The sequence below is a fragment of the Neovison vison genome, chromosome X (assembly GCF_020171115.1).
Source record: "Neovison vison isolate M4711 chromosome X, ASM_NN_V1, whole genome shotgun sequence".
Taxonomy (NCBI): domain Eukaryota; kingdom Metazoa; phylum Chordata; class Mammalia; order Carnivora; family Mustelidae; genus Neogale; species Neogale vison.
Genome location: NC_058105.1, coordinates 88,179,220 through 88,195,088, shown reverse-complemented (window position 1 = coordinate 88,195,088; position 15,869 = coordinate 88,179,220). Strand labels below are relative to the sequence as shown.

The window sequence follows — 15,869 nt, the reverse complement described above, 5'->3', positions numbered from 1 at the left end:
TTTATAATAAGAATAACAGTAATTACTGTTAACACATATAGCACTTAACTATGGGTGCTGAGCACTGTTCAATGCAAGTAAAACACAAGAAACATATGTGGCTAATTCTACAATTATCTTCAATTTATAAAGAGAAAACTAAGGTTGAATTACTTTTGTAAGCTCACACAACTAGGAAGTGGAGTCCAGATTTGACTCTAGATATCTTTAGACTATTGTTTTAACCAGAGAAAGAAGGAAGTTATAAAATGGTGGTAGGGCTAAATACTTACATAGTTTCTGGTGTAAAATGTAAGTGCTCTAAATTGAGGTTATCTAGGTCTTCACTTTTGAGAGAAGATATAGAAGACAAAGTGCCAAGACGAGAACCTAGACACAAAAGACATCACCTTGCTGTTAGATACAAACAAGAAAGCCCTTCCCCTCACTTGCATTTCACCCTATTTTCTATGTGGGACCAGGGTCAAACTCAGTGACTTTTTCTTAGATTATAATCAAGGTTTTCAATCCAAAGAGGGATCATCTTAGATGGACAGGGACTTTCTCTGAGAGAATATTAAGACTGAGCTGCTTGCTTGCTGGCAGTGAAAACAGGTTCAAATCTTGGGTTTCATCAGTCTGTCCTTTCAAAGTACCTAATGAGGTCATTACTTCTGGATGTTGACAGGGGATCATATACTGTGAGGTTTCTGGGAAAGAGGGAGGGATATCTACTGCAGAGTAGGATTATGGCTAAAGAAAAATGCATGAGAACACATCCTTATTCTCTGGGAACTAGAAGACAGTGATGAAGACTAGAATAAGAAAGGGAAAGAAAGATCCTTACGGTGTCTTGGGCTCATCTGGTGGATATCTTCTGAGTCATCTTCCAGGAAGAAAGTTGAAGTGAAGTTCTTAACCGATATTGTCTGTCGGCTTTGCTCATCCAGAACTATGGAGTAAAAGTGGAAGGAAAAAAGGAAGGAAGGAGGGAAAGAAAGCACGGTAGGAGGGAAATAAGGGAGGGAGGGAAGAATGGAAAAGGGAAGGTAGGAAGGAAGGAAGGGTGGGAGGGAGGGAGAAAGGAAAGTAGGAAAGGAGGGCGAGAGGGAGGAGAGGAGAGAGGGAGAAAGGAAGGGAGGGGTGAGGGAGGCAGAAAGTAAGGAAGAAAGGAAGGAATATTGATTATATTTGTTGAGCATTTCTTAGGCATCTCTTTTTTATAGTTAATGCCAGTCAGTGTGTGGGTAAACAGTAGAGACATCCGGTTGACTATCTCCTCTCCCCCACAATGCTGTTTGTAGTCTTAGTTTTCCTACAGTATTGCCCCCATGTCTCTTCATAACCATGCCTGAGCTTTCCGTTTTACTGGTTACTCTTTTTCTGTCACCCAGTAAATGTGAGTAGAAGCTCAGGGCCTGGTGCAGGGGAAAAAGGTGGGAAACCCTCTTCTTCTGTCTCAATTATCACCTCTTTGTTAATTAATTTACTCACATGGCTTTTTTTTTCCAGACTTGAGCCTCTAGGACCATGCCATCCTTTTATTCAAATGTTTCATCTATTCCAAGAATATTTGAGAAGTCTCCTTCCTTTTACCAGCCTATATTTTGTATATCTCAGGTGCTCAACTTGTGCCAAAGCTCATAGGTTCATTCCCTATCCTACTAGGGGTGCCCTTTTCTGTCCCATGGGCACAAGCTGCACATATAAATCTGACTTATGTGTTGTTGGAGCAGGCTGAGGGTTAGTTGTGATAAGATTATGGCTACATCTCCACTACTTGGAAACTAACTACAGAAATAGAAGCAAATGGGTTGTTTACTACATTCACAGTGCAGAATGGAGATTTACCTTCTTTCTGGGAAACTTGGCTGAGGTTATATTAAAGGTACCAAGGCAGGAGAAGGTACTATGGCTAAAAGTCAGAGGCCAGCCAAATGGACTTCCTTGCTACATAGAAATTCATTCACCAGAAACTTCACTTACCTTACTTCAGTCACCACAACTCTGGGACCTTACCTTGTTCAACTTGAAATATGATGAGCTTCAAGGATTTCTGGAGATTCTGGGCCTTTGTGGCCAGCTCCAACTTGCACTTGGCTATGTGGTCTATTTGAGGGATGAAGGGTTTTCCATCTGCCTTGGCATCATCTGCATATATTGTAGTACTTTTCTCAACTGCTGCCTCCTCAGCCAGGATATCAATCAGGACACTGAGCTTGTCATACATTATGTCACTCTATATAAGGATGAAGGGGACAGGGCATTGTTATGAGGGACCAGTACTTGAAAGGACAGAATGAGGAGCTGGGAGGTATGTGAGAGTTAAGGAGGGGTGGTTGTTGGCTGGGAACTCTGAGCAAAAAAAGCTGATGAAATAAAAGTTTGGGGAAAGAAGTACTTGGTAGATGTGATGATATAACCAAAGGGTATTAGGGCATCAAACAGATATCATTTGTTTCTGAGCAGCTGCAGGCATCAATGTATGTTGCCAAATTTTTCTTGTGTCAGACTGATTGTAAAATGATATATAACATGGCAAACTTGAGGAAAGTTAAACATTTCTGGATTGGTGTTTTCATGGGCATGCTCCTACAGATATGGATGTGCTTCTGCATGGGTGCCTAGTGTCTGCCTTTGTATATGTGTATATTTGGGGAATGCACTGTATATTTGGGGAATGGCTTGATTTCCTGCTCCATTACTGAATAGTTTGTGACCTGAGACAATTTACTTTACCTCTATGTGCTTTTATATTCTAGGGCAATTGTGAAGATTAAATAAATTAATGCATTAAAAATCCTTAAACGTTTCCTGGCACAGGTTGCTATACAAGTGTTAGTTATTGTTGTTGTTATTTTTGTTTTAGAAATTAATGTGGGTATATTTCTAGCATGTATTTGTACATGTTCTGCTATACAACCATGTGCATACATGCTTGGTATACACTTGTGTCTAGGTGTGGGCAGATGCTTGGTACATGCTGAGGTACATGGTACATGTGTTAGGATGCATAATGCTACTCTTCATTTGGTGAAAGATGGAAATGTGATGAAGTTGGACTTTTCCCATAATAGAGGTTTTTCAGCCTTCCCTTTCTTTTACAATTCCCAGTGAAAAGGATTTCCAGTGAAAGGTACACTTGCTTTCATTAAAAAGAGGGTTCTGGGACTTCCAGGAAGATGGCAGAACAGAAGGATCCTAAGCTTACCCCATCTCACGGACACACCTAGATAACAGCCACACTGGTGTAAATGACACTGAAGATGACCCAAAGACTGGCAAAACATACTATTCACAGCTAATCATAGAAAAGAGGCCATACTGACAGTGGTAGGAAGGGCGGGGACATGACTGGGAACCAAACTGACCTACAAGACTCTATGCAGGAGGGAGGAACACCACAGGCTCAGAGAAGGGAGAGGAGAAGACACCACACCAGTCACCTCAGGCATGGGGGACCCACACTGGGAAGACAAATCCCCATAACATTTGGCTTTGAAAAACAGGAGGATTTAACTTTGCAAGTTCCTACAATCAGTGAGTCTCAACACCAAGAACTTTAAAAGTCAGTGGGCTCAGCCCTGGAAGAGCTAGAAGGCAGTAGAAAACTGAGTTTCTGCCCTTAAAGACAACAAAACAAACAACCCCACTGAAATACAGCATCGAAGTAGCAATTTGAAAAACAATTGGTACACACAGGAAGGAGATTAATTTACCACTCTCAGAATGTGGGCTGGGAGGGCAGGGATCCTTAGGAGACTTCTCCAAGAACAAAAGAGCTGGAAGGTTCTATTTCCTACCCTCTGCTCTCAGCGTAGATACACAGACCCCTTTGGGAACAAATAGGAATACTTTCTACCTAGCTTGCTAACAGCACACCTCACCCCCATGCACTTCTGTGGACCTGCCCCCTTCAACCCATCCTCAATAATTCTCCAAAGCAGCTACAGGTCCCCTCCCCCAGAGATTAGCACACACCTTGCTAACACCAGGCACCCTGCTCCCTGCATATTCCTGAAGACCCACTCCATTCAACACACCCCTAGCAGAAGACCCACTCCATCCAACATGTCAATCCAGAGTGACTCCTGCCCTGGAGAGAGGGGAAGAAAACCACATATGCATTTCAACTACAAATGCAGCAATGGGCTGGGGGGAGACATCTGGTTTGATAGCAGGGCCCAACCACGAATGAAAGCTCAGGGGGCAACATAGGGAGAATATCCTACCTACTAACAAAAGCCTTTCAGGGGGCAACATGGGGAAAGCATCCTACAGTTTGGTGTCTGCAGCTTTGACAAGTGCCTGGTCTGACCCAGCTCAAGCCCAGTGTGGCCCCAAACTTGTCCATTAACAAAACAGGGATGAAACACTGCCCACACCAGGCAAAGAGAGTCATTGCAGATGGGTGGACTGAAGGCAAATGCAGCTCAGCCACAATAGCAGGGCACATGCAACACATATAGGAGAGACCCTTGAAGTACCACGTTCTGAGGAACAGGGGACATTGCACTACAGGGCACTATGGGAACTCTTTTTCATAACACCACTGCTTTCAAGAGCAGGCAGCATAGCTGACTTTCCTAGCACATTGAAACAGATACATAAATTTAGAAAAAATGGTGAGACAGAGGAATATGTCACAAATGAAAGAACAGGTCAAAATCACAACAAGAGAGCTAAACAAAACAGAGCTAACAATATACCTAATAGAAAATTTAAAGTGATGGTCATAAAGATAGTCACTTGACTTGAGAAAAGAGTGGAGAACCTCAGTGAGATCCTCAACAAAGAGATAGAAAACATAAAAAAGAACCAATTGAAGATGAAAAACTGAATAACTGAAATTAAAAATACATTAGAGGGAATAAATAATAGACTAGAGGAAGCAGAACAGATCAGCGACCTGGAGAATAGAGTAATAGAAAACAGTCAAGCTGAACAGGGGGAAGAAAAAAAGAGTAATAAAGAATGAGAATAGATTAAGGGAATGCAGTGACACCATCAAGCATAACACTGTTCACATTATGTGGATCCCAGAAGGAGAAGAGACAGAAGAGAGGGCAGAAAATTTATTTAAAGAAATAATAGCTGAAAATATTCTTTAATATGGAGAAAGAAACAAAAATCCAGATTCAGTAGACACAGAGAGCCCCCAACAAAATTAGCCCAAGGAGGTTCACACCAAGACACATAATAATTAAAATGGCAAGAAGTAGTGACAAAGAGAATTTTAAAAGCAGCAAGAGAAAACAGTTACATACAAGAAAAAAGTTCGTAAGTCTATCAGTTGATTTTCAGCAGAAACTTTGCAGACCAGAAGGGATTTCTATAATATATTCCAAGTGGTGAAAGAAAAAAACCCTGCAGCCAAGAATACTCTATCTAGCAAGGCTATTGTTCAGAAAAGAAGGAAAGATAGTTTCCCAGACAACGAAAAGTTAAAAGAATTCATCACCACTGAACCAGACTTAAAAGAAATGTTAAAGAAGACTCTTTGAGTGGAAAGAAAAACCATAAGCAGGACTAAGAAAACTAGGAAGCACAAACACAGTAAAATTAAGTATATCTATAAAAATCAGCTAAGGGATTCACAAAATGAAACAATGTAAAGCGGAGTGGGAGAGGGGTAAAAATTTAGTTCTTTCAGAATGAGTTCAAACTTAAGTGACCATCAACTTAATATAGACTCCTATATGCAGAAGATGTTATATACAAAGGTAATGGTAACCACAAATCAAAAACTGATAGTGGATATGCAAAAAATAAAGAAAAAGGGATCCAAGTATATCACAAAAGAAAGCCAGCAAACCACAAAAGAAGAGAGCAAGAGAAGAAAGGAACAGAGAAGAAGTACAAAAACAACTGTAAAATGAGTAACAAAATGGTAATATGTACATAACTTTCAATAATTACTTTGAATGTAAAGGACTCAAAGGGCACAAGGTGACAGAGTGGATGAAAAAGCAAGACCCACCTATATGCTGCATACAAGAGACTCATTTCAAACCTATAGACACATGCAGATTGAAAGTTAAGGGATAGAAAACCATTTATCATGTCAATAGGAATGAAAAGAAAGCCAGGGTAGCAATTCTTGTATTGGATAAAGTAGACCTTTAAAACAAAGACTTGGGGTGCCTGGGTGGCTTAGTCATTAAGATTCTGCCTTTGGCTTGGGTCATGATCCTGGGGTCCTGGAACTGAGCCCCACATTGGGCTCTCTGCTCAGAGAGAAGCCTGCTTCTCCCTCTCCCACTCCCCCTGCTTGTGTTCCTTCTCTCTCCATGGTCTCCCTCTCTCATGGTCTCTCTTCACCAAATAAATAAATAAAATCTTTAAAAAAATAAAAATAAAAATAAATAAAACAAGGACTCTAACAAGAGTCAAAGAAAGACACTATATAATCATAAAAGGAACAATCCAACAGGAAGATATAACAATCGTAAATACTTATGCACCCAACATGGGAGCGCCCAAATACATAAAGTAGCTATTAAAAGACATAAAGGAAGATTTATTTACAAGATGGCGAAGAAGTAGGAGACTTTAATTTCATCTGGCCCCAGGGATTTCGCTAGATAGCTATCAAATCATTCTGAACACCTGCAAACTCAACGAGAGATGTAAGAAAAGAATAGCTGAAACTCTACAAATAGAAAAGCAACCACTTTTTGCAAAGTAGGAAGTGTGGAAAAGTGAATCTGAGGTGATATATGGGAAGATAAGCTACAGGGAGAGGGAGCCTCCATAAGCCAACTACTGGCAAGTGATATAGCAGTGGAACATAAATCAGAACTTTAGAAGTTGGCTTTAGTGAGGGACATCACTCAGGCTAAGTTGGGTGGGGGGAACAAAACTCTAGCTGGGACAGTGTGGTCTCAGGATCCTTGGGGTCACAGTAATATTGGGAATGCTTGAGTGTGACAGAGCTCCCAGGCCTCAGAGCAGGGAAGCTGGCTGCAAAGAGTGAGCCCAGGAGTGGGCTCTCAGCTCAGGGTTGCCATAAACTGGGAACCATAGCACAATCGGTTGACTGCTATCGGAGAAGAGTCCAACAAACTGCAGAGCCAGTGAGACTACCCCCCTTCCTCCCCCTGGAAGAGCAGCATGGGAGCACACTGCAGGAGTCTGCAGGCTTTGGAGACCCGAAATGTGTCATGTGCCTGAGACAGAAATGCTCAGTTACAGGCTGGGTGAGAGAGACAAGAGTGACTGACTGCTATTCTCTGAGGGTTCACTGAGGAGTGGGGACCCCAGCTTTCTGCTCAAGGGTGGGAGATTGGGAGGTTGCCATTTTCATTCTCATCATCCAAAGTTGTATGGAAAGCCTTAAGGGAACAAAACCACATAGAGCAAACCAGAGTAGATTACATAGCCTGGTTCCCTGGCAAGGGCAGTACAATTCTGCTTAGGGCAAAGACACTTGAGAATCAATGCAACAGGCTTCTCCCCCAGAATATCAGCAAGATCATCCAGATAAGACCAAGTTTACCAATCAAGAACTGCAAAACTCCAGCCCTAAGGGAATACAGCACATAGAATTCATGGTTCTGTAATCTTTCAACTTAAATTCTCTCTTTTTTAGAACTTGTTTTTTCAGAACAAAAATCTTTATTTATTATTTTTCACATTATTATTTTTTATCGTTATGTCATCATACTGTACATCATTAGTTTTTGATGTAGTGTTCCAAGATTCATTGGTTACTTATAACACCCAGTGTTCTACACAATATGTGTCCTCTTTAATACCCATCACCAGGGCAACCCATCCTCTCACCCTCCTCCCCTCTAAAGCCCTCAGTTTGTTTCTCAGAGTCCACAGTCTCTTATAGTTCATCTCCCCATCCAATCCCCCCTTCACTTTTACCTTCCTTTTCCTAATGTTCTCCATGCTATTCCTTGTGTTCCACAAGTAAGTGAAACCATATGATAATTGACTTTCTCTGCTTGACTTATTTCACTCAGCATAATCTCCTCCAAAATTTTTTCTTTCTTTTTTTCAACCAATTTATTTTATCAGCTCTTTCTAAAAAAAACTTCTAAAATTTTCATTTTTACAGTTACAGTTTTTAAAAAATATTTTATTTATTTATTTGACAGGTAGAGAGAGAGATCACAAGTAGGCAGAGCAGCAGGCAGAGAGAGAGGGGGAAGCAGGCTTCCTGCTGAGCAGAGAGCCTGATGTGGGGCTTGATCCCAGGACCCTGAGATCATGACCTAGCTGAAGGCAGAGGCTTAACCCACTGAGCCACCCAGGCGCCCCTACGGTTGCATTTTATCCCTTCATTGTATTTATTTATTTATTATTTAATTATTTTTAATAATTTTTTAAATTATGCTATGTTAGTCACCATACAGTACATCATTAGATTTTGATGTAGTGTTCCAGGATTCATTGTTTGTGTATAACTTATTTTTGAATATATGTAAGTTTTTCTTTCTTTATAATTTTGGGGTGCAGTTTCTTCTAGTAGACCAAAATACACCCAAAATCTAGTGAATGATTTTGTTCTATTCACCTATCTAATCATATTCTTTTTTCTTTTTTCCCTTCTTCCTTTTTTTTGCTTTGTTCAAGTCTTTTTTTATTTTCACCTTTACAGTTACATCCTATCCTTTCAATGTATTTAATTGTATTTTTGTATATATACATTTTTATTTCCTTTCAATTTTGGGATTTAGTTTCTTCTAACAAACTGACCAATATACACTCAGTAGATAGTGTATTGCTCTGTTCTGTTCACCTGTTTATATTCCTTCTTTTTATTTGTTGCTGCTTTTCTCTTTTGTTTTTTCTTTTCTTTTAATTTCCATTTTTATAGTTACATTCTATCCTTTCATTTTATTCTTTTACATATATGTTTTACATATATGTTTTTCTTTCTTTACAAATTTGAGATCTAGTTTTCTAAAACAGACCAAACAAAAGAATCCAGTGTATTCTCTACACTGCACAGAATCCAGTGTATTGCTCTATTCTACTCACCTGATTATATTACCTTTTTAAAAAAATTTTTTCCCCAGTTTTGGGTCTCTTCTGATTCATTTAGTGTACATTTCCCTGGGGTTGTTGCTCCCATTTTAGTATTTTGTTCTCCTGTTTATCTATTCTCTGGACAGAATGACAAGACAGAAAAACTAACTTCAAAAAAGAGAACAAGTGGCAGTACTGACTGCCAGGGACCTAATCAGTATGGAGATAAGAAAGAGTTCAGAATAATGATTATATAGAAACTATACTTGAAGAAAGTATAGAAGACACTAGAGAATCCATTTCTGGAGAAATAAAAGAACTAAAATCTAACCAGTTGAAATAAAAAAGACTATTAATGAGATGCAATAAAAAAGGGAGGCTCTTCCTGGTAGGATAAATGAGGCATAAGAGAGAATTAGTAATATAGAAGACCAAATGATGGAGAATAAAGAAGCTGAGAAAAAGAGAGATAAACAACTACTGGATCACAAGGAGAGATTTTGAGAGATAAGTGATACCATAAAGCAGAACAATATTAGAATAATTGGGATCCCAAAAGAAGAGAAAAGAGAGAGGAGGCAGATGGTATATTGGAGCAAATTACAGTGGAGAGTTCCCTAATTTGGGGAAGGAAACAGGCATAAAAATCTAGGAGGCACAGAGAACCCCCCTCAAAATTAATAAAAATAGGTCAACACCCCAACATGTATTAGTGAAATTTGCAAATCCCAAAGACAAAGAGAATATCCTTTAAGCAGCTTATGACAAGAAGTCTATAACCTACAAGGGTAGAAATATTAGATTGACAGAAGACTTATCCACAGAGACCTAGCAGGCCAGAAAGGACTGGCATGATATATTCAGGATGCTAAATGAGAAAAATATGGAGCCAAGAATACTTGATCCAGCTAGGATGTCATTAAAAAAAGATAGAGTGATAAAAAAAAAAACCTTCTAGGACAAACAGAAACTAAAAGAATTTGTGATAACTAAACCATCCCTACAATAAATGTTAAAAGGGATCCTCTAAGCAAAGAGAGAGCCCTAAAGTAACATAGACCAGAAAGGAACAGAGACAATATATAGTAACAGTCACTTTACAGGTAATGCAATGACATTAAATTCATATCTTTCAGTAGTTACTCTGAATGTAAATGGGCTAAATGCCCCCAATCAAAAGACATAGGATATCAGATTGGATAAAAGCAAGACCCACTGATATGCTATCTTAAAGACATATTTAGACCCAAAGACACCTCCAGATGTCCTTCTAGATAAAAAACCATTTATCATGCTAATGGACAACAAAAGAAAGCTGGGGTGGCAATACTTGTATCAGACAAATTAGATTTTAGCCAAAGACTAGAATAAGAGATGAGGAAGGACACTATATTGTAATTAAAGAGTCTATCCAATAAGAAGATATAGCAATTATAAATATTTATGCCCTTAAAATGAGAGCAGGCACTTACATAAAACAATTACTAACAAAATTAAAGAAACACATTGATAATAATACATCAATAATAGGGAAATTTAACACCCTCCCTCACTGAAGTGGACAGGTCATCTAAGCAGAAGATCAAGAAGGAAATAAGGGCTTTGAGTGACACACTGGACCAGGTGGACTTCACACTTATCCAGAACACTCCATCTTTTTTTTTTCTTATATGCATGGGGTCTTTATTCATTATTTTAACAGACCTGGGTGTTTGCCTGAGTTGTCAGTAACGTTTTACCTTATTCCCCATGGCAGTTCCTTCCAAGTGCTGAAAGTGACCTACCCAAATGAGGGTGTTCTCTCAATCTTTTTCATTTGATCCATAACATTTGTATTTGTTTCCTAAGAACACTCCATCTTAAAGCAACAGAACACACATTCTTCTCAAGTACACATGGAACATTCTCCAGAATAGATAACATACTGGGTCTCAAATTAAGTCTCAATTAGCACCAAAAGACTGGGATCATTCTCTGCATATTTTCAGACCACAATGCTTTGAAACTGGAACTCAGTCCCAAAAATAAATTTGGAAAGAAATAAATGAAGGCTAAAGAGTATCCTATTAAAGAATGAATGGGTCAACCAGGAAATTAAAGAATTAAAAAAATTCATGGAAACAAATGAAAATGAAAACACAACTGTTCAAAATCATTGGGATGCAGCAAAAGTGGTCCTAAGAGGGAAGTATACAGCAGTACAAGACTTTCTCAAGAAACAAGAAAGGTCTCAAATACATAACCTAACCGTATACCTAAAGCTCATTGAGAAAGAACAACAAACAAAGCCTAAACCCAGCAGGAGAAGATAAATAATAAAGATCAGAGCAGAAATCAATGAAATAGAAACCAAAAGGACAGTAGAACAGATAAATGAACCTAGAAGCTGGTTCTTTAATAGAATTAATAAGATCAATAAACCACTGGCCAGATTTATTCAAAAGAAAAGGGAAAGGACCCTAATTAATAAAATCATGAATGACAGGGCTGAGATCATGACTAACACCAAGGAAATAGAAATAATTATTAAAAATTATTACTAGCAACTATATGCCAACAAATTAAGCAATCTAGAAGAAATGCATGCATTCCTGGAAACTTATAAACTACCAAGACTGGAACAGGAAGAAATAGGAAAGCTGAACAGACCTATAACCAGCAAGGAAATTGAAGCAGTAATCAAAAATCTCCCAACAAACAAGAGCCCAGGGCTGGATGGCTTCCCAGGGGAATTGTAGCAAATATTCAAAGAAAAATTAATACCTACTCTTCTGAAGCTGTTTCAAAAAATAGGAATGGAAGAAAAACTTCCAAACTCTTTCTAGGAAGTTAGTGTTACCTTGATCCCCAAATCGAAGACCCTACCAAAAAGAAGAATTACAGACCAATATCCCTGATGAAAATGGATGGAAAAATTCTCACCAAAATACTAGCCAACAGAAGCCAACAGTACATTAAAAGGATTATTCACCACGACCAACTGGGATTTATTCCTGGGCTGCAAAGGTGGTTCAACATCTGCAAATCAATCATTGTGATATCCTACATAACTGAAAGAAAGGACAAGAGCCATATGATCCTTTCAATAGCTGTAGAAAAAGCATTTGACAAAGTACAACATCCTTTCTTGATTAAAACTCTTCGTAGTATAAGGATAGAGTCATCATAAAAGCCATTTATGGAAAGCCCACAGCAAATATCATTTTCAATGGGGGGAAAACTGAGAGCTTTTCCCCTAAGGTCAGGAACATGGCAGACATGTCCATTATCACCACTGCTGTTCAACATAGTACTAGAAGTCAGCCTCAGCAATTGGAAAACAAAAAGGAATAAAGGCATCCGAACTGGCAAAGAAGAAGTGAAACTCTCACTCTTTGCAGATGACATGATAGTCTATGTGGAAAACACAAGACTCCACCCACAAATTGCTAGAAATCATACAGGAATTCAGCAAATTGGCAGGATATAAACATCAATGTACAGAAATCAGTTGCATTTCTATATACTTACAATGAGGCAAAAGAAAAAGAAATCAAGGAATCAATCCCATTTATGGTCGCACAAAAAGCCATAAGATACCTAGGAATAAACCTAACCAAAGAGGCAAAGGATATGTTCTCAGAAAACTATAGAACACTCATGAAAGAAATTGAGGAAGGCACAAAGAAATAGAAAACATTCCATGCTCATGGATCAGAAGAATAAATATTGTTAAAATGTCTATGCTACTTAAAGCAACCTACACATTCAATGCAATCTCTACAAAATACCATTAACTTTTTTCACAGAACGGAAACCTAAATTTTAATGCTAAAATTTGTATGGAACTAGAAAAGACACTGGATAGCTAAAGGAGTGTTGAAAAAGAAAACCAAAACTTGTGGCATCACAATTCTAGACTTCAAGCTCTATTACAAAGTTGTAATCATCAAGACAGTATGGTACTGGCACAAAAACAGACACATAGATCAATGGAACAGAAAAGAGAATCCAGAAATGAACCCTCAGCTCTATGGTCAATTAATATTCAACAAATCAGGAAAGGATATTCAGTGGGGAAAAGGCAGTGTCTTTAACAAATGGTGTTGGGAAAAGTGGACAGCAACGTGCAGAAGAATGAAACTGGTCCATTTCCTTTCACTATAAGGTAAGGAAAATAAAGGCAAAAATGAACTATTGGGACGTCATCAAGATGAAAAGCTTTTGCACAGCAAAACCAAAAGACAACTGACAGAATGAGAGAAGATATTTACAAATTACATATCATATAAAGGGCAAGTATCCAAGATCTATAAATAACTTATGAAACTCCACATCCAAAAACCAAATAATCCAGTCAAAAAATGGATGGGCAGAAGACATGACAGACATTTCTCCAAAGAAGACCTACAAATGGTCAACAGACACATGAAAAAATGTTCCACATCACATGATATCAGTGAAATACAAATCAAAAGCCCAATGAGATACCACCTCGCCCATGTCAGAATGGCTAAAATTAACAAATCATGGAACAACAAATGTTGGTGAGGATGTGGAGAAAGGAGAACCCTCTTATACTGTCGTTGGGGATGAAGCTTATGCAGCCACTCTGGAAAACAGTATGGAGGTTCCTCAGAAAGCTGAATATAGAGCTTCTCTACGACCCAGCAATTGCACTGCTATGCGTTTACCCCAAAGATACAAATGTAGTGATGTAGAGGGACACCTGCACCTTGATGTTTATAGCAGCAATGTCCACAATAGCCAAACTACAGAAAAAGCCCAGATGTCTATCAACAGATGAATGGATAAAGATCTGGTGTATACATACACATGTGCATGTGTGTGCACATGCACACGCACACACACACACACACACACACACACACACTGGAATATCAAGCAGCCATCAAAAAACTAAATCTTGTCATTTGCAATGATGTGGATGAAAGTAAGGGGTATTATACTAAGTGAAATAAGTCAATCAGAGAAAAACAATTATCATATGATCTCATTGGTATGTGGAATTTAAGAAACAAAACAGGATTATAGGGGATGAGAGGAAAAAATAAAACAAGATGAAACCAGAGAGGGAGATGAACCATAAGAGACTCTTAATCATAGGAAACAAACAGGGTTGCTGGAGGGGAGGGACATGTAGGGATGGGATAACTGGACATTATGGGATAAATGGACATTAAGGAGGGATAAATGGACATTAAGAAGGGCATGTGATGTTAAGGAGAGCACTGGGTATTATATAAGACTTATGAATCACAGACCTATACCTCTGAAATGAATAATACATTATATGTTAATTAATTGAATTTAAAAATTATAATGCAAAAAAAGAAAGAAGAAAACTATATAAATCAGCAAGGAATACATTTGGTGGCAAATTACAGAAACCATCTTTTAGTGGTTTAAATAAAGGTGTATCTGTATCATACAGCCAAATGCTTTACCTCTTTGAAAAAACAATTGTGAATAAATGAAAAAATAAAAGAAGTAATTTATAATGATAAAATAATAGCTGGTATTATAACAGCTCACTTACATCAATGGATAAATCATCCAAGAGATCAAAAGGAAACAGTGACTTAAATGACAATTTGGGCCAGATGGGTCTAACAGATATATTTAGAATATTCTATCCTAAAGCAGTAGAATAGACATTCTTTTCAAGTGCATATGGAATGCTCTCCAGATAGATCACATGTTAGGCCATGAAATAAGTCTCAACAAAATCAAGATGACTGAAGTCATATCATGCATCTTTTCTTACACAATGCTGTGAAACTAGAAATCAACCACTGGGCAAAATCAGGAAAGAAAACAAATACAAGGAGGTTAAATAGCATGCTACTAAACAATGAATAGGTCAAGGGGACATAAAAAAATAAAACAAAACAAAACATTGAGACAAGTGAAAATGAACACACAAAATCCTGAACCTTTGGGATATAGGAAAGGCTATTTGAAGAGGGAAGTTTATAGCAATATGGGCCTACCTCAAAAAGCAAGAAAAATCTCAAATCTCAAAAATATCAAAAACCTAACCTTACATCTAAAGGAGATAGAAAAAAGAAAACAACCAAATCCAACAACAGTACGAGGAAGAAAATAATAAAAATGAGAGCAGAATAAGTGAAATAGAAATTAAACAACCAATAGAATAGACCAATAAAACCAGGAGCTGGTTCTTTGCAAAGACAAACTAAATTGATAAACCTTTAATCAGACTTACCAAAAGAGAGAGAGAAGAATAAACAAAATCAGAAGAGAAAGAAGAGAAATAACAACTGATGATGCAGAAATACAAAGGATTATGAGAGAATATTATGAAAAATTATACATCAACAAATTGGACAACCTAGAATAAGTGGACAAATTCCTAGGGAAAAAAATCACCTTCCTTAACTGAACTAGGAAGAGATAAAAAATTTGAACAGACTGATTACCAGCAATGAAATTGAATCACTAATCAAGAAATCCCCAACAAACAGAAGTCCAGGACCAGCTGGCTTCATAGATGAATTCTACTGAACATTTACAGAAGAGTTCTCAACTATTCCAAAAAACATAAAAGGAGGGAAATCTTCTACGTTTATTCTATGAAGCCAGCATTAATCTGATAACAAAACTAGATAAACACAATATAAAAAAGGGGAACTACAGGCCAATATCTCAAAGAACATAGCTGCAAAAATCTTCAACAAAATATTAACAAACTGAACTCAACAGTACATTAAAAAATCATTCACCATGATCAAGTAGGATTTATTCCTCAGAGGCAAGGGTGATTCAATATTTGTGATTAATCAGTGTGACACACCACATCAACAATAGAAAGGATAAAAATCATGTGATCATTTCAACAGATATAGAAAAAGCATCTAACAAAGTATACATTCATTCATGCTAAA

General features: G+C 37.9%; 1 protein-coding gene across 1 annotated transcript in view; it reads right to left on the bottom strand.

Moving 5' to 3' along the window:
- The window catches only part of DGKK (diacylglycerol kinase kappa), a 176,273-nt gene that overhangs the window by 19,438 nt on the left and 140,966 nt on the right, over positions 1-15,869 (bottom strand). The window contains exons 15-17 of the mRNA XM_044235460.1: positions 1,999-2,218; positions 827-931; positions 273-369 (exon numbers count right to left, since the gene is read on the bottom strand). Of these exons, the coding sequence (XP_044091395.1) occupies positions 273-369; positions 827-931; positions 1,999-2,218 (422 nt within the window). The remainder of the gene's footprint in view (positions 1-272; positions 370-826; positions 932-1,998; positions 2,219-15,869) is intronic.